Source organism: Dermacentor albipictus, chromosome 4 (genome assembly GCF_038994185.2).
Source record: "Dermacentor albipictus isolate Rhodes 1998 colony chromosome 4, USDA_Dalb.pri_finalv2, whole genome shotgun sequence".
Classification (NCBI taxonomy): Eukaryota; Metazoa; Arthropoda; class Arachnida; order Ixodida; family Ixodidae; genus Dermacentor; species Dermacentor albipictus.
In genome coordinates this window covers 180,303,228-180,322,431 of record NC_091824.1, presented here as the reverse complement: position 1 = coordinate 180,322,431, position 19,204 = coordinate 180,303,228, and the positions used below count along the sequence as shown (strand labels likewise).

Genomic DNA, 19,204 nt, shown 5'->3' with positions numbered 1-19,204 from the left:
AGAACACATTCCTTTCGGCAGGATCTTCCTAATGTATCGAGATTTCGTATATTGTCTTCGCTATTGTCTAAATCCCTCTTAATGTCATATGCATTAGGGAAAATATGAAACACCCGCCGTGGTTGCTCAGTGGATATGGCTGCTGAGAACGAAATCGCGGGATCGGATCCCGGCCACAGAGGCCGCATTTCGATGGGGGCGAAATGCGAAAACCCCGTTGTATTTAGATTTAGGTGCACGTTAAAGAACCCCGGATGGTCGAAATTTCCGGAGTCCTCTACTACGGCATGCCTCATAATGAGAAAGTGGTTTTGGCACGTAAAACCACATAATTTAAATATAAAATATGAAATATTTACCACATTTTATTTTACTTCTAAGACGTTATCGGATATATAGGATATGTTCGTTGCGACCGTATGGGAACTTGTGTGCTGGCCCTTCATGCAATACGCACCTTCTGTGCATGTCTAGATATTTGCAAGGACCATGTGCGTCATGTTCTCTTAGATGCACGAAGAAGCCTGCAGAGAATCCACTTGTATTCTGAAAGGAAATCTGAAGCGCAATCTCATGAAACCTGAATGCCTTCAATTCATGCGTTCTCACCACCGTGGCTTAGTGACTTCGCCATTGCGCTGCTAAGCACGAGGAAGTGGGGATCGAATCCCGGCGGCTTCATTTCGATGGCGGCGAAATGCAAAAGCGCCTGTGTACCATGTATTGTGTGCCCGTTTAAGAACCGCTGGCGGTCTAAATTATTCGGGAGTCTCCCACTACGGCGTGCCTCATAATCATATTGTGGTTTTGGCACGTAGAACCACATAACTTTCTTGAATTGATGCGCCACCTCTCGAATCATATATACCGAGCAAAAAATTTTACAAAATGACTCAAAATAATGGGCATACTAAAAGGGCAACGCCTATGTCTCCTTTTTCTTTTGGACGCAACCATCCCTGCGCCCGTAGCCATTTCCCTCCTCTCGCGCCACTTCCCCTATAGCTAGCTACAACTTTGTGCATATGATAGACTCTGAAAACAAAGGTTCAGTAAAGTTGTAAACATGACTCTATGAGTGGCGTAGTTGTGTGCTACATACGCGACACTTCTTTAGAGCACGTGTACTCTACGTATTGCCAACTCTGCCTCTTCCGAAGGGGATAGTAGCAGTACAGTACGTCCACTCTACTCCGTGAACAGGGAGTAACTAACTGCGCAGGAGTTCATTTTAATCTACTGCAGCTGATTCAGGCAGTTTCGCCCCTGCTTGTGTAAAAAAAAGAATAATAACTAAAAGCTTGTCCCAGAAATTACAAGTGCAGCGATGTGAGTGATTAGTTACGCCTGTACGTAGGTATACGCGACATTTACATTTCAGCCACCGCCAGAGGCACCAGCGACGCACGTACCTTTCCGGGTGAGGCTGACGGGCGCCGGCAGCGTGCTGACCACGAGCACCGTCGGCTGGGAGCGGCCGCGTGAGTTGAACGCGTACACGGCCGCCACGAAGCTGGTGCCGGCAGGCAGGCCACGCGCCACGAACGCGGGCGCCTCGGCCGAGCTCACGTTGGCGCGCAGCCGCCGCCGGGCGGTGTCGTGCAGCTCGAGGCGGAACCGCTGCTGCAGGCCGCCGTCGTAGCCCTCCGAGCAGGCCAGGGCCACGGAGTCCTCGGTCTGGTTCTGCACCGAGCAGTTCTGCACCGCATCGGGAGGTCCTGCGCAGGCCGAGGCGATTTTTCTACGCATATGAGGCGGGGGCTACCTTTACTAGTACAGATGCGAATAACGCCCACCATTCGCCATAAAGACGCGTGAACTCGCAAAAGAGAAATGAAACACGGTGTATCTCACAGTTTATAAGTCACTAACAAAGTGTATCTCTCGTCTTGCTGATTGTGTTGAATTTCCATCTCTCGCCTTTCCCGTGTTTTCCACAGGTACACCTGTGAGATACACTTCTCCTTTTCCTGGCAAACAAGGAACCACGTCAAATGGACTCGCGTAGGAAGAACACCGCCAAGAACAAGTAAGAAGTGTGAAATAAAGACTACTATAGTAGAATACAACTTAAAAAGCACCGCAGTTGGCAACCAAGACACGCGGACTGAGCGGGGTTGTGTTACTTCTCCTGCTAATCACACAAGCAAACAAAATCCTCGTAAGGCGTCCTTTTACGATTGGCGGCACTTGAAACCTCCGGAACGTCTGCTGTTCTTGAAGAGTCTTTTCATCGGTGCAAGCAATGAGGTGTGCAACAGACATGGGAAAAGTGTATGGAGTTTGAGCACTTCACCCTTCAAAAGTCTGCGTTACAGTTCATTTCACTGCTGAGCCCGTTCTACTCTTGAAACTTCACGGCCAACTGCAGTGAAACTTGTCAATAAAGAGTTGCAGCGAAGAAATCATTTTATTTCGGTTCAGTTAAGAATTTGGCTTCCGCCATTTCACCATAATACGCGAGGGAAAGCGTATAAAATTACACACTAATAATTTTATTTTTGTGGTTGCCACCTTGTTTTGGTAACAGCAAAAGTTTGAAGTACGAATTATTTGCCGTTTCAAGGAGGAACCGTGGCTGACGGTTATGAGGGTGTAGGCGGGGCTTCACTGCAGATTTGAGTTATGTCCGACTACAGTAGGCTTTGTTGAATTAGCTCTGGAATAATTACAGAGAAATATATATACTTGCCGAACAATGGGAGTTCTCTTGGATCCCTAATTTACTGCACTACGAAGTGCGATAACCGACTCGTATTGTTATTTGGGAAGTTGCGTAACGATGCGTGGCCGCCAGTTCCGTACAACCAGGCAGAGCGCAGGACGCTGTGGTTGTAGACAAACTGCGCGGAAGGTTAGAAAAACACCTACATAAGTACAGCAGAGAAGCGGCTACGTGAGGCGGGCCGGCCCAACTTATAACTGTAGAAGCGTCATTCAAAACGCAAGGACTTGTTCTCCACTTCCGGCGGCGTTTTCTGTACTCCCTTTTTAAACAAAAAGATGTCGATCCATAAATATTTTCATAAACAATCGTTGAATTTGTTAATTTTCACTTTTACTTCCTGTTTGGCTGTTGCCTTGGCTCTCTCCCTTAGTAGATCGCTTAATTTCTCAAATCTTTGCGAGTCTTGTTTCCAGTTGGCAGTTTTACACGAAAAGAGCTGTACAATTAAGGAAAAACCAGACGAGTTAAGGGGTGACAGACATATTGCCTATGAGTTTAAGGGTTATTGCACGGTTTGATGATGGACGCTGTATAGCATTAAAAAATTTGCGATAGCAATTATATGGACACCCCAGGCGCACTTCTGCCATCGGCGTCACCGTCGCCGTGAGGTTCCGTATGAGTGTAATCTTGTGAAGGTGAGCCGGCGAACGCAGTTCATCTCGCGTGCGCAACACAGGAACGCGGCCCGGATGCGTGCCCTCTCGTGTGGCCGCTACAAGGCTGTGAGGCGAGGTAGGAAGGGGCGTTCTTATCCGGCGGCTGCTACGGTGCCTCGATGTCTGTCTCACCCGCCGCTCCGTCATAGAATAAAGAAACAACTTAGAGAAGGGAAACTGTACTTTTCGCAGTGGTTCGAAAATAAGCAGCGGCAGCGCATGGAACTTACTTAGGTGGACGCCAGATGATGTTGCTCAATCCGGAAGCGGAAGTACAATTTTTTTTAGAACGAAATCTAATATGGCCGCTTTTCGCCAGTCGTGTACGCTGGTACGCGCCGTGCTTGTCCTGCCGGCTATGCGGCATGCCTCAATGCCTTCGCTGCAGCGTAGCTGGTGCGTTCCAATTGCCAAGAGCCTCTACTGACGCCCATACAGACAAGCCACAAGTGAGTGAACAGAACGTGCGACTTTATTGACAGAAGACAAGCAGTGTACATTCTCGTGCAATAGAAGAAATAAAATTTGCATGTCGAGATACGCTGGAATCATTGACGCGAGCTCCTAAACGGCTCACCGTCGTCGTCGCACGTGGTGGTCAGGTTAACGAGTGTCAACACGCAGTGGAAACAGATTGGACAGTGTGCCACCTGTTTGCAGCGACAGTCGCCGTAAAAATTCCCAAATTGCATTGCGAAGCAATCGGGTGACGCAGGCGTCTGCTGCCGCAGCCTTCACAGCGACATGGACTACCCCGGATTTTAGCCGTTCACACCTTTCCAACCTGCACGTTTCTTTTCTTTCGGGGGCCGCTAATGTGTGGCTCACACTTGGTGTCTCACATTGTCTCAATATGGACAAGTCACTTTCGTGGGCATCGCCTTCATCGGCTACTTTTGCAGGCCCTTCCAACGATGTGGCTATCAACTTCATACGCATCGGACTATGTAAGCACGTATGCTGGTCTCCGTTCGTGCCTAATCGCGGCCGAGAAAGGCCAGAGGCACAATTTGCCCATGGCTGCAGCATGAAAGCGCGAACGGGGAGCACGAATCACGGTGCATGAAAATTGGGAGTCTATGTCGCTGTGCAGGCTGCAGGAGCGAATACTTACTTCGAGAGACTGCTTCCCAATGCAGCTGACCAGGCCGCCACATTCGAGAAGCATAACACGGCGACCATAACCAAGTAAGATAACATCGAAATTAAACAGCAATCAATCACCACATAAGGTTCAGACAATACATTATACATTGGCTACGAATCATATGGCAACAGTGAGCATTCACATACACGGGTCTCTTACGGTACATTCAGCCGCCCACCTACAGGCGTAATTGTTACCTTCGTCGCACGTGGTGGTCTAGTAACGAGCGGCAACCAGTAGCAGAAACAGATTGGACAGAGTGTCCCACCTGTTTGCAGCGACAGTCGCTGTTAAAGATGAGCAACTTGCAGTGCGAAGTAATCGGGTGACGCAGGCATATCTGCTGCCGCAGCCTACACAGCGACATGGACTACCCATAATTTAATATTGACTCCTTTCCAACCTGCACGTTTCTTTTCTTTCGGAGGCCGCTAATGTGTGGCTCACACTTGGTGTCCCACATTGTCTCAATATGGAAAAGTCGCTTTCGTGGGCATCACCTTCATCAGCCACTTTTGCGGGCCTTCCCACCCAACTTCATACACGTCCGACCATGTAAGCACGTATGCTGGTCTCCATTCGTGCCTAATCGCAGCCGAGAAAGGCCAGGGGCACAATTTGCCCATGGCTGCAGCAGGAAAGGGCGAACGGGGAGCATGAATCACGGTGCATGAAAATTGGAAGTCTTATGTCGCTGTGCAGGCTGCAGGAGCGAATGCTTACTTCGAGAGACTGCTTCCCAATGCAACTGACCAGGCCGCCACATTCGAGAAGCATACCAGGGAAACTATAACCAAGTGAGATAACATCGAAATTAAACAGTAATCGATCACCACATAAGACTCATACAGTACATTATACATAGGCTACGAACCACATGGCAACAGTGAGCATTCACATCATTATTCTAAAGACTAGCGCAAAATAGCAGGGACAAAGACAGAGCAGACGACAGGACGGGCGCTAATCCTGTCCTGTGATTAGCGCTCGTCCTGTCGTCTACTCTGTCTTTGTCCCTGCTAGTTTGCGCTAGTCTTTAGAATAATGATGACACACCAACTAGCCCAGCTTTCTGCCTTGAGCATTCACATACACAGGTCTCTTAGGGTACATTCAGCCGCCTACCTACAGGCGTAGTGCCTGCCTTCGTTGCACGTGGTGGTCTAGTAACGAGCGACAACCAGCAGCAGAAACAGATTGGACAGAGTGTCCCACCTGTTTGCAGCGACAGACGTTGTTAAAGATGAGCAACTTGCAGTGCGAAGCAATCGGGTGACGCAGGCGTCTGCTGCCACAGCCTACACAGCGACATGGACTACCCATCACTTTAGCATTGACTCCTTTCCAACCTGCATGTTTCTGTTCTTTCGGAGGCGGCTAATGTGTGGCTCACACTTGGTGTCCCACATTGTCTCAATATGGACAAGTCGCTTTTGTGGGCATCCCCTTCATCAGCCACTTTTGCGGGCCTTTCCACACAATTTCATGCACGTCCGACCATGTAAGCACGCATTCTGGTCTCCGTTCGTGCTTAATCGCAGTCGAGAAAGGCCAGAGGCACAATTTGCCCATGGCTACAGCAGGAAAGGGTGAACGGGGAGCACAAATCACGGTGTGTGTAAATTTAGAGTCTATGTCACTGTGCAGACTGCAGGAGCAAATGCTTACTTTCAGAGACTGCTTCCCAGTGCAACCGACCAGACCGCAATATTCCAAAAAGATAACACTGCAACCGTAACCAAGTGACATAACAACAAAATTAAACAGCAGTCGGTCACCGCATGAGGTTCAGACAATACATTATACATTGGCTACGAACCATCTTACAGTCATAATGCTTGCCTTTGTCGCATGTGGTGGTCTGGTAACGTGCGACAACCAGCGGTACAAACAGATTGGAGAGAGCCTCGAACCTATTTGAACCAACAGTTGCCGTTGAAGATGAGCAACTTCCATGGCGAAGCAATCAGATGACGCAGGCATCTGCTGCCGCAACCAACACAGCGACCTGGACTACCCGGCATTTTAGCATTAACTCCTTTCCAACCTGCACACTTATTTTCTTTCGAGGGCCGCTAATGTGTGGCTCACACTTTGTGTCCCACTTTGTCTCAATGTGGACAAGTCGCTTTTGTGGGCATCACCTTCGGCAGCCATTTTTGCGAGCCTTTCCATGGAAACCCATACGGCTATCAAGTTCATACACTTCGAACCATGTAAGCACATATGCTGGTCTCCGTTTTGAGCAAATCATGGCCGAGGTAGGCCACAAGCACAATTTGCCCATGGCTGCAGCAGGCAAGAACGAACGGGGAGCACCAGTTACGGTGTGTGTATACTGGGAGTCTATGTCGATGTGCAGATTGCAGGAGCAAATGCTTACCTGGAGAGACTGCTTACCAATGCAACTGACCAGGCCCCCACATCCGAGAAATGTAACACGGCGACCACAACCAAGTGGGGCAGCAAAACCAGATTCTGCAACCAATCATTCAGTGTAGCTTGCGCAAAGACCCGGGCTATCGAGGAAGAAGAGCAATCGTCAACGAGACTAGGAATATGGAAAATTAGAAAGATTGCATTTAAGACAGAAGCCACTCTGCTCTGCGAGCATTGAAGGACAAAAACATCAAGAAAAGTAAAATGGTGCATAGCACATGGTGCATAGGTTAATGCAAGACACATGCCGATGCTGCATCAGCTATTTCAGGAGAGGAATTGTGCATGACAACATACACTAGAAGATACTGGTACAGATATGTTAGGCTAGTAGACAGTGACTGGTATTAAGTATCAGCGAAGAATCGGTTGACCTTTGTTTGGATGAGGATGAATGATCTCTAACAAAAATAGGCAATGAAAAATCTTGCATTTGGCACAGACGGAATTGACATGGCTAGGAAGGTGATTAAGCGCAAACTGACGGAATTCGATCGTTTGGCCAGCGTCGTCCGTGCTTGGTCGGATGTTGCAGGTGCATCTGAAGACGAAGAATTTCCATAAAGTCCTTTTTCAGTTACCTGGATGACTTAGCCAATTAGTCCGTGCTGGTGGAATGGTGGCTGAAGCTCTTTACACATTCCTCTGCAGACTTGATATATCATCCACATTCTTCTGCATGCGCTTCTTTGTTCCTGGTGTAAAAGCCTTGCAAATTTGGCTCCAGGCCCTTCCTGTTGGTGCAGATAGGAGCTCCTGTGACGACCAAGGTGTGCTTGGCATAGACTTTGCTGGGGCAGAACGGTGACACATGAGATACAGCACAGATAGCCAAACTCATGTGTGTTTTCTTTTATGTTCGAGCCAATTACACTGAACCATAAATATGAACAAACATTCATATCCGCTGCAAACAGCAAGCCAATGCAGCATATATAAAACATATTTATTTCTGAACCATGTGTTGTTTACCTTGTAGTAGTATAGCCAACGTCCACACAACGACCTTGTAGCAGGCAGCAGCTTCTGTTTAGTGCGTGGAGTTTGTTGCTTTATACTGGTGCCGTCCTCATTACTGCATGTCTGGAACAGAAATTTTGACTGAATCAGAAATTGAAAAAGCGAAATTTTTCAATATGATATGCAAAAATGTGTGACATATTGTTACGCTCTTAGGTGTGTAGTGGACTCGCGAATGTGACACTCTTAGGAGCATAGTGGGTTCACGCCTCAACAAACAGTATGCGGGGGCACCGGAGGGTGGTGAACGAAGAAGACGACGTGTGGCTGGCTGGCTGAATCTCGCCAGGCGCTCAGCTGATCCAGGCCATCGCTGCTAACTCTACCCGGCTTCAAAGTAACGCCTTTTGCGGGCGCAACAGAGTGGTGGAGGTGCGGGGTACGACAGGACGTACCACGGAGTCGCAACATCCAGAACTTCGCCGGAGCCGTCGTCTTGCCGGTCTCTTGCCAACGACCTTCCCTATGGCTCAGGACGGTGATGGACAAATGCCAGCACTAGTTTCACCTTCTCAAAGGTCAACGCCAGTTGGACCTTTGCGGCACTACATGGAGCCACGCTCGTTCGCGGGAAAAGTGGGCGAGGACGTCGACGAGTGGCTGATGCACTACGCAAGGGTGAGCCGCTACAACCGTTGGGATTCTGTCACTCAGCTTGAATATGTCGCGCTCTTTCTGAGTGAGACGGCGCTGATGTGGTATGAAAACCACGAAAACTCCCTAACAACATGGGAGCACTTTGTAGAGGAAATAAAGAAGTGTTTTGGCGACACCCGCGCCAAACAGAAACGCGCCGAGAGAACACTTGCTCAAAGAGCTCAAGCTCCTGCAGAAACATGCACTATATACATCGAGGAAATCCTCAAGCTGTGCAAAATCGTAAATCCGCAGATGTCCGAGGAAGACCGAGTCGGACATCTCCTCAAAGGAATTGCGGAAGATGTATACAATTTCCTCATAAGTCGGGAACACGTTGATTCCGTCTCAGATGTCGTACGTCATTGCCGTACGTTTGAGACGTTGAAAACACGTCGCATTGTGCCAAAGTTTGGACGCCTGGCGAATGTGACAACCATTGCCAGCGTAGATGAGAGCCCGTCTGCCGATCTTTCGTCTACTATACGGCAGATCGTGCGTGAGGAACTGCTGCGGCACCAGGAACTTGCGCGCGACGTCATACGACAACCTGACGGTTATTACCCGCAACACATGGCGCCTGCCGCACCCTGCGCTTCCTGGCAACCGGCGGTATGTGTCACAGACGTCAACCGCAGAGGTGCTCCATGGCCACGTGAGGACACATTTACGACCGAACACCGACCTGCAGAACACCCTCGCTCCAGCAGGTTTGCACGCAGACCGACCGTTCCTCCTGTGCAGCAGGCTCAGCCGCTTCGCTCTGCTACACGACCCCCCACGGCTGAGCGCTTCGAAGGGCAGTTCATCGATCGTCGTTTGCCTGTGTGTTATAGCTGTGGCGACTTGGGTCACATTGCCAGGTACTGCAATCGCCGCCAACCACCGAGGTTCGACCGATCGACGATGTCTAGGCGGTACCGCGCTCCTCTGGGCGAAACATACTCGCCTTCGCACACTGTTAGATATGGAGCTGGTTCCTGAGGCTACTTCGAGTTCCCCAAACCGCTTCGAGTGGCAGCACAGCTAATTGAGGAATGCAGGAGCAGGAAAGCGCATTCCAGAGAAGCGGCCGAGCAAACAAGTTTAAGGCAACAAGTTCGTGCGTCGCCGGGATTAGAAGGGGGCCTGGGACAATGGAGCGCAATCGACCCCCTTCGTCTTTGAAGAAGGCTGTTGCCACCGCTGCGGAGCCGAGTCGCCGGGATTTGCAGGTGGGCGTCGGACAATGGAGCAGGTGCAGCCCCCCCTCCTTCTCCAGCCTACAAGTGGATTGCCAGTCTGCGTGGCAAGTCCGCAGAGAGCCCCGACAGGTGTGCCCCGCGACACGGGCGCCTACCATTGGCTGCAAGTGGCGTCATCGGAGTGGACTCTCCCATTGGTCAAACATGACGTGACTTGCAGTGCTCGAAGGGCTTATAAGAAGCCTTCCAGAGAGACCTGAGCATTCTGGGACATTCCCTGATTCCCTGATTCACCTCTCTCGAACTTCTTGCCGCGGGCCGCAGCGTCCGAGTTGCTGCCGGCCCGTAATGTCAGTACGAATGTTACTGGACGCTCACCTCTCCTGTACATAATGTAGAATAAATCCCTCCCAAGTTTTGGGTTTCCATCCCGGAGTCCGTCCTCCAAACCCTACATCTGGTTGGCAGCGGTAGGATCGCCTCCGAATACATCAGCTGGTGGCAGCGCTACGAATCAACCTTCGTCGAGAGAGATCGTAAAGAACCGGGAAGAGCGAAGAAGAGTGAGCCTTCGTCGAAAGAGGTCCGAAGAAACTGGGAGTATCGAAGAAGGAGCGAGCCTTCGACCCAGGGAGTCCGGAGGAGCCGGGAACAGCGGACAAATGAACCGGATGGCGGGGTGCTGCAACCGTAAGTGAGCGCGTGGTTTTTTTCCTTATGATTCGCCAGACTCAAAGGTTGTGTGTTCAATTTTGATAGTTCTGGGAATCGGGAGTTTGTTGCATTGTGTGTTTGCACAAATTAATTAAGGAAAACAGTTTTAACCACCTGTCGGGGCAGCTGCCATGGATCTTAGAAGGTTGACGAGGTTGGATTTGTTGTTGGTGTGCGACGATTTGGGAGTTGAGGCGGACGAACGGATGGAGACGCCAGCTATCATAAAGGCGATTAATGATAGTGGCAACGATGAGAAAAGCATTGAGCTTGCTTGGGAAGTGATACAGGAGCCACGGGAGCGAGAGCGTCGTGTACGTTTGCGAGCGCGTCGTGAACTTAGGAGTGAGCTTAAGCGTGAAGAACGCGAGAATGAACGGAAGCAGGAGCTTCAAGAACTTACTCTTAGGTGTCAGCGTCACGAACGTGAGAAGGCACGCGAACGTGAGAATCAACGTAAGCTTGAGCAAGAGGAAAAGTATGAGAGAGAGAAGGCAGCACTGATCAAAGAGATACAATATTGTGATCAGTTATTGGCACAGAGACAACGGCTGTCTGAGAATTCTGTAGGAAGTACAGAGCAAGTGTCGAGCGTATTTTCGCCAGAAGCCGACGAAAAGAGTAGTGCCTGTGAGATTGGCTGCAGATTGATAGGTGAAGGGAAAAGGCTAGCTGCTAACGATGCCTTAGTGGCAACAGAGGCCGTTAAAGGCCGTAGTGAGAGCGACGAGGTGCTGTGCCAACAGATGACTGTGGAGACAGCTAGGCCAGCTGCGAACAAATTGGCACAGTTACCGAGCGTGTGCGTCGCTGGTAATGTTAGCGAGGTTGCTAGCGAAGAAAGGGGTACTGCTGACCAGACAGAAGCGAGCACCCATGTAGAGCCAGATGTGCGTGCAGAAATGAAGTGCGAGCTGGACGATGCAGTTGAGAATAGTTCTCGGGGTGGCGAGCTCCGTAGCTCACGAGAAAACAACTGCATTGTTCAGGGATCGGTGCGGCTCTCCGCCAGTCTAGATAGCCTAGATAGGGATGATTCCGTTATTAATCATTCGGACTGTGCGCGTGAGACAGCGATCGATACCGACGGGCTGTGTGCCGATTCACAGCGTGCGCTGGGCAATGTAGTAGAGGGCAGTTCGCAAGAGTGCGAGTTGTCTTACTCGAGTAAAGCCTGCTGCATTGCGCCAGAGTCGGTTGAGCTGTCCGCCAGTCGAGGCAGAGTGAGAGTAGATTTAAATGTAAATCACTCAGACTGCGCGGGTAAGAGGCCGATCCGGGCCGACGAAATGTGTACCGGCCAGCACGAGGCACGAGAAGGCGACATGAAGGCTAGTGCAAAGAGAAAGCGCCTTAAAAAGAAGCGCAGTAAAAACCGAAAGTCGGTAATTAATGTAGCGCCGCCAAAGATGGCGAGAAACCCAAAAGGGCAGGGCGCGAGGAAGAAGGTGCGGTCGTCTAGGACGATGTTGACGCATCCAAAATGGTCGAGCCACCGGTCAAAGGGGGACCGCGAAGAATGTTCTGCGCGGACGCGGACAAAGGGCACGGGGCAGTTAAGCTCCTCGTCGTTCCGTAGTTCTTTTTATAGCTCAGCGTGCAGTTCGAAGAAACGCAAGGTGGCAGGACGAGACCAGGTGGGGAGTAGCGACGCGGTCAATCGAGCTTGTGTTGAAAGCGGGGCGCGGGGACGCAAATTGGCAGGAGACCGTAACGTCTTGGGGGAGCTGATAGTGAATCAGCCCTTTTGTTGTTCCTCCGTAGCCAGAGTAGCTTTGAAACTGCGGCCTCCCCGGGTACGACTCAAAGTATGAGTCAGACGTAAGCGTTTGGAATGAGAGGCCAAGAGAGCTTCCGTAGTAGGAAAACGTGTTGTTTTGTATTTTATTTTGAGCATCGGAAAGTTTTCGCGATTTGAGACTAGGCTTTCTTTCAAGGTGTAAGGTTTGAGCTTTGTTCATGTTTTCGTTCGAGAAGCTCGAGATTTGAAAGATGCGTTTTAGGTAAACATGTAGTCTCGCGAGATGCTCGTTAATAAGTAGATAGGCTTTTTTTGTGTGTGTGAGTAACCTGAAGGTCAAGGTTATCGTCGAAAGGCCTATGGGAAAGCGCGTGTGTTATTTAACCTTCTTTCTTTTTAATTGTTTTTGAATTTTGTAAGGTTAAGCGCGTAGGTTTCTAGTAAGTGCATGATTTGCACGGAGAAGCGTTCTTAGTTCCATTAGCGCGTGTCCTGTGTGGACGGAAGGAAGCAGACTTTATGACTGGGTTGCTAGTGTGTGTGAGGGCAGCCGTATTCTGACTTCTTTAGTGAACGTGCGTGGAAAGAGTTAGTAGAAGACGCATCATTTTAAGAGTTCTGCGGAGTGTGTAAGTCCCGCAAGTTTAATTGTCCGTTTATGTCACGTGTCCTGTAGGACTTTCAGGACAGAAACGTGAGTAAGCGTGAATGAAAAGTTTGCCTACAATGCAAGTACGCGTTCTGTTTAGTGACCACAAGGCTGGTGCACTTGTGATTACGTACTTGTGAAGTTGACCAGATTGTTCAGTGGCACCATTACGTGCGATAAGTACGCCACTGCGATAGATTGGAAACATGCTGTTCGTGTAGTTAGGCCACTTATGTTATGTTCGGCTGTTTTCATTTGTTGTTTGCATCATCAACGACCCTTTTGTTTTGCAACAACAATAGTACTCTGGTCTTGTCGGCAATCGAGGAGAAATGGATAGCTGTTTGGAAGGGTGGTTGGAACTGTTGTCAAAATTGGGGAACTAAAAGATCAGGGTTGATTTTGACTCAGTAATAGTCTGGCGAGTCAGGGGTGAAGAGCCTGCGCTTACGCGTGGTGCAGCGCTGTGCTGTTTTGTTTGTTTGACGTTTGTTCTCCAGGGCCTAGGATCCCGAAGTTCGTCAAACGAGGCTCGACCCCAGTACCCTGCAGCTTCTGTCAGCGTTCCTCCTGGCCAGCGAATTGAGTTCACCGGCCATTCAGAACAACCGGGGCGAGGACGAGCTGTTAGATATGGAGCTGGTTCCTGAGGCTACTTCGAGTTCCCCAAACCGCTTCGAGTGGCAGCACAGCTAATTGAGGAATGCAGGAGCAGGAAAGCGCATTCCAGAGAAGCGGCCGAGCAAACAAGTTTAAGGCAACAAGTTCGTGCGTCGCCGGGATTAGAAGGGGGCCTGGGACAATGGAGCGCAATCGACCCCCTTCGTCTTTGAAGAAGGCTGTTGCCACCGCTGCGGAGCCGAGTCGCCGGGATTTGCAGGTGGGCGTCGGACAATGGAGCAGGTGCAGCCCCCCCTCCTTCTCCAGCCTACAAGTGGATTGCCAGTCTGCGTGGCAAGTCCGCAGAGAGCCCCGACAGGTGTGCCCCGCGACACGGGCGCCTACCATTGGCTGCAAGTGGCGTCATCGGAGTGGACTCTCCCATTGGTCAAACATGACGTGACTTGCAGTGCTCGAAGGGCTTATAAGAAGCCTTCCAGAGAGACCTGAGCATTCTGGGACATTCCCTGATTCCCTGATTCACCTCTCTCGAACTTCTTGCCGCGGGCCGCAGCGTCCGAGTTGCTGCCGGCCCGTAATGTCAGTACGAATGTTACTGGACGCTCACCTCTCCTGTACATAATGTAGAATAAATCCCTCCCAAGTTTTGGGTTTCCATCCCGGAGTCCGTCCTCCAAACCCTACAACACATACTTAGGACGCTTGCCTCACCAGCACCCGGAGCCGCTGCGGAACCGTTCTCCAGCATCCGATCGTAGCTTGACACCACCACCCGCTCCTCGTGTAAGCCGATCGCCCTCTCCGCGGCGTCGATACCCGTCGCCACCTCCGGAAAACTAGCCAGCGCGGCCGTTGGAGGTGAGGCCGCTGGACAATCTTCGCTGTCGACAGAGATACCTCCACCACTCTGTTGCGCCCGCAAAAGGCGTTACTTTGAAGCCGGGTAGAGTTAGCAGCGATGGCCTGGATCAGCTGAGCGCCTGGCGAGATTCAGCCAGCCAGCCACACGTCGTCTTCTTCGTTCACCACCCTCCGGTGCCCCCGCATACTGTTTGTTGAGGCGTGAACCCACTATGCTCCTAAGAGTGTCACATTCGCGAGTCCACTACACACCTAAGAGCGTAACAATATATATTGTAATGGTTTGCGACTGCGAACACATGCAAATGTACACTGTCTGTTCTAGGGTGCTTAAGCAGCATGTTAAATAAATATTGCTATTGTCCATAAAATTGATGTCTGCCTAACTACAACGCATGTCAACAGCTTAAGCATTATTAAGATCACAAATGAGAACATTTGTACGTTCATTTATACACTAGAAGAGATCACACTGCTGGTTCCAAGAGCAAATGCATGAAAGTCATGAAACTATTAGAATTGATGCATTTAATTTCTGCACGAACGTGATGCACCACTTCACTACTGCAAAAATAAATGCCCTACGGTAAACCAAACTGAACAGCAAGAACATTTGGAACCAACAAGTACGAAATATGGGTGAATTATCATGCTTGCAACTGTTTAATACATTAAATTATTTACTTTCACTTCATTTTACCAAAGGATTATTCGGTTTTGTGGACGAAAGAAATTGCCGGCGGACTCGAAAAAAAACTTTGTTATGTATATTGGTAAGGCTGCTCAGTCACCTACGACCACGGCTACAACAAGATGAAAAATGAGACGCGTGTTCCGATATCGCTATTTCTTTCCTGGTTGTGTGTGTATAACGACAGCCTCGATCGCAAGTTAAGTTTTATTTAGGAAACGGCAACTGAGATCCTGACTGCCCATATGTAATGCAGGATCTAGTTCGTTAACGTGTGCCCGCCTGGAAGGTAATGAGACGGATATTATATAACGATTCAAGCAGCGGTGTTAAACGACTCACCGTTATTGCCGTTGTCAGCCGCAGCAAAATCCAGCTCCCGTTTCGATGCAGACGTGTTCTGAATGGCTCACGACCGAAACACAGCTTCCGGGCTTACATGTCCGCTTGCAAACACGTAACTTCACCCCAAGTTCAATAACGCGAGACATCGAAGCGCAAGAAACTAGTTTTAGAAACAAAGAAGCAACCAGTCTGAGTGTACGAACGAATGAATTCGTGCCGCCATGCACTCGAAAATACCGGTAAAAATTTTTAATCCAGGCCAGAGGTCACGTGAAAAATCGATGATGCTGAACGCTATTTGCGTTTAAAATGACGAAGACACAATAAACTTACTATCAAAGAGTATAATATCTAATTAGCAATGATAATTTTGCCCTGTTTTTTATGTAGGGAAAATACTTCGGTAATTGTAAGAGAATGTTTGTAAGATAAAATTTCGCTTATTACGACGCCTCTACCCGGAATTATTAGAACTAACGTAAGCATCCCGAAGTGATGCTACTACGCTGGCTTTGTTAGCAGCGGCGCGCGGTCGATTTTTTCGCCCTCTGTGGCCATTTGTTGAACTTGAGAGTGTGCTACCCCTGGCTCCGTACCGAGTGGCGACAACCGCGGCGTTTACTAAGGCTATGGCCACACGAATCGCGGAAGCCGTAGTAGACGTCTTTAGCGGACGCCGTAGGGACGCGTTGCCCGCGCTTGTGTCTTGAAAGCGGTCTGCGATGTGGCTAAAGCACAGAACACCTATATAAACTTAGTGAAGGGAAACTGAAAATTCCACAGCGCAACTGAAATAAGAGTAGCTGTGGCGTTGTGAACTAAAGTATGCGACTGAGAGATGGCGCTGGCAAAATTGAAACCAATATCTACATCATTACGTAGTGAGCAATATGGCCGCTGCAGTGGCGGCTGGTGGGGCTCGTTACGCTGCTCGCTCGCTGATTTGGGGCGTTTTCTTACTGCTTTCGCGGCGGATTTCTTGTGTACGGTACTCTAAAATGACTACAGATATTTTTATTAAATTTCCAGGTGCCGGAGAGGCCTCAAATGGCAAAAAATGGCTGTGGCTTAGGTAAGGTTAAGCCCAGGATGCGAAGCATACTAGCCTTTATTTTAGTTGTTGAACCACTGTTTAGCCTGGTGAACTGCTGCTGCTTGGCTATATTTGGTTCGGCTAGACGAAGAAACAACTCATGCGTTACTCTGCTTCGCCTTCAAGAGTGGAACGCGACAGCGTTCCCGTCGACCCGCCAAGGGGTGTAAGACAATGGGCAACGGCGCAGCGACTACGCGCCCCGCATTGGACGCGGTGAGCGTCGAGCAACGCAGCGTTCGGCGCGGCAACGAAATGTGCGCCTGAGCAAGCGACGCACGCCTGAGCCTTAGAAACAGCTCGTTTCTAAGGCAACACCGCATTCACTAGAGGCGCTTTTGTACCGCTTTGAAGCATCGTACTCGTGGCTCAGTGGTAGCGTCTCCGTCTCACACTCCGGAGACCCTGGTTCGATTCCCACCCAGCCCACCTTGCAATACTTGAGCCAAAGCCACTTCTCCCATGCTTCTCCTATGTCGTGACGTCACGGTGTCACGTGGTATTGAAGGCGACACCGCCGCGCCTGAGGAGCTGGGTTGAGCTCTCGTAATATGCTTCGCATAAAAAACACGTCAGACAAGTCAGCTTACATTGTTTATTGTCAATCATGAATGAAGCAGTACATGCCCACAATTTTCGTACAGGTCAGGTGGAGTGCTGTCAGTCACTGTGTTTACAACATACAGAGATGGCAATCTATTTAACGGAATTGACAACTGAAATCGAGCGAAGCTTTCTCATCCTGTTTGGCGTGCCGCTAAAGCAAAGAGAACCAAGCTTCCGACAACGATATTCGTGCTGGGCTACACTCGTATTGCGTACAGTTCTATTAGACGTGTTTCATACTATACGTTATATTGCCTGCCTTCCACGATTTCAGCTACAATAAAGAAAGCAACATAAGAAGTTCTCGGCAAAGACCTACTGTCAGTAAGATAAGCTCGAGCTGCATTGTTGCATTGTTTTCATTACACATTGGCGATAGGCTCGAAGTGTAGAGGAAAAAAAAACGTTGTGCTAAATTTTATATCACGTGTTGTCTGTTCTTGATATTTCTGCTGCACATATAGTGTTCAGGTGCAGCATTAAAGAATTTGACACAAGTGGAATACTCGTAGGAAGGCGAGAAACGTTATGGAGACAACAGTGGTTACACGGACCTCTGAAAATATTGCGTATAAACAAGGACGCTAAATAAAAATATAAGTATGCCGAATCAATTCTCACGGATTCCTATAAAATACTATTTACGGTTTCATGTCGAAAAAGAAAGAAAATCTCGGTTTGTGTGTTCAAACAATGCAAGAAGGTTACAAGGAGACGAACACTTCAGTTGAGTAAAGCCTCAGCCTGTAGCCAAGGTTTCAACAATCAAACCCATTTGCGAGGGCAGTGACGAAGACAAATTCCCACACTGAGGCTTCCCTTGCTCGTCCACTGTTGAATAGCGGAATGTGAAGCCAAACTTCAATCCTACTTGAAAAACTTTTTGTGACCACACTGTCCTTAGGTATGTAATCTGCTGTTTGAAGAGAAAGAAAATTTGTCTTTATCAGTTTGTCTTGTTTGAGAAGTGTGGAGTAGGCCGGATCTGTGAAGTTGCCTTTTCTAGCCATCTCTTACGGTGCAGGGCTAGCCCAGTTACTGATTTCATGCAAAATGTACATGAGCCCTTTGTAGTTAACAAATAAAAAAACAATGCATATATCAAGATCTAATTCCGATCCTAGCACTTACCATCTTAAAAACGTTCCCTTAGATTTCTTCATGTCCTCTAAATGTATTGGTGTACACATCGCAAGTAACTTAAATTCGATCAATATAAAGTACATAATTAACAATGCTATTCACATGCTCAGGTACTTACGGCTCAACTTTTCAAAGCACTGTCTACTTTAAAACTACACCTTTACAAGAATCTAATACGCTCAAAACCTGAATATGCATCGGCAGTATTGGATCCGAGTCGCGTTAATCGTATTACTTCACTTTAACTAGTACATAATGACTCTGCTCGTTTCATTCTTTCAAATGATAACCGTACCGCGAGTATAACCTCAATGAAACTAAGCAGCACTTACTCCTCTAGCTAACCGCTGCAGTCACCCGTGTTTTGCTACTTCATAAAATTTTCCATCATGCCACACTTCATGACGACTTCGTACCGCGGCCTCAAGTACATTTCAAACTACATCGATCATCATAGTAACGTAGGAATTGATTCTTGTTATGCGAAGTATTTCTTTCAATCTGTCATCGCCCATACATCTCAGGGACGGAGGCCACCAGTATCGTAGCCATCACCAACAATAAACTTTTTTTGCGAAACATAAGCTAGCGTTGTATAATCAGGAAAATCGATGTGTTAGAGAACGCGCTGCTCGTGTTCGTTTGTTTTACCCTACTGCTTTGTAACCACTTCCCTCTTTGATGACATATGGCCCTGAGGGAAGTTTATATGAAAAAAAGATAGAATAATAAAGTGAAGAGTGACTGCCAGAGTTTCAACCAACATGAAGCATCATTTCCTCAAAATTGCACTGAGCGATTGTGAAGATTTTAAAATTATTTGCAGTATCGTGTAACAATTTAACGCTGTGAGGGAGCATGTGATACTTGGCGGTAATGCCCGTCAATCTGGTTTGCATATAGCAGATGGCAGAGTTTGTGAGTTAG

The 19,204-nt window shown here is 48.8% G+C and overlaps 1 protein-coding gene and 1 long non-coding RNA gene across 3 annotated transcripts in view; one reads left to right on the top strand and one right to left on the bottom strand.

Annotated features, from left to right (window-relative positions):
• Positions 1–19,204, bottom strand: part of LOC135896262 (protein turtle-like) — a 594,776-nt gene that overhangs the window by 124,290 nt on the left and 451,282 nt on the right. For both annotated transcript variants that reach the window (XM_070537869.1, XM_065424615.2), the window contains one exon: positions 1,413–1,718. In XM_070537869.1, the coding sequence (XP_070393970.1) occupies positions 1,413–1,718 (306 nt within the window). The remainder of the gene's footprint in view (positions 1–1,412; positions 1,719–19,204) is intronic.
• LOC139059432 (uncharacterized) overlaps positions 1–19,204 on the top strand; it is a 350,104-nt gene that overhangs the window by 151,598 nt on the left and 179,302 nt on the right. The window lies entirely within an intron of this gene.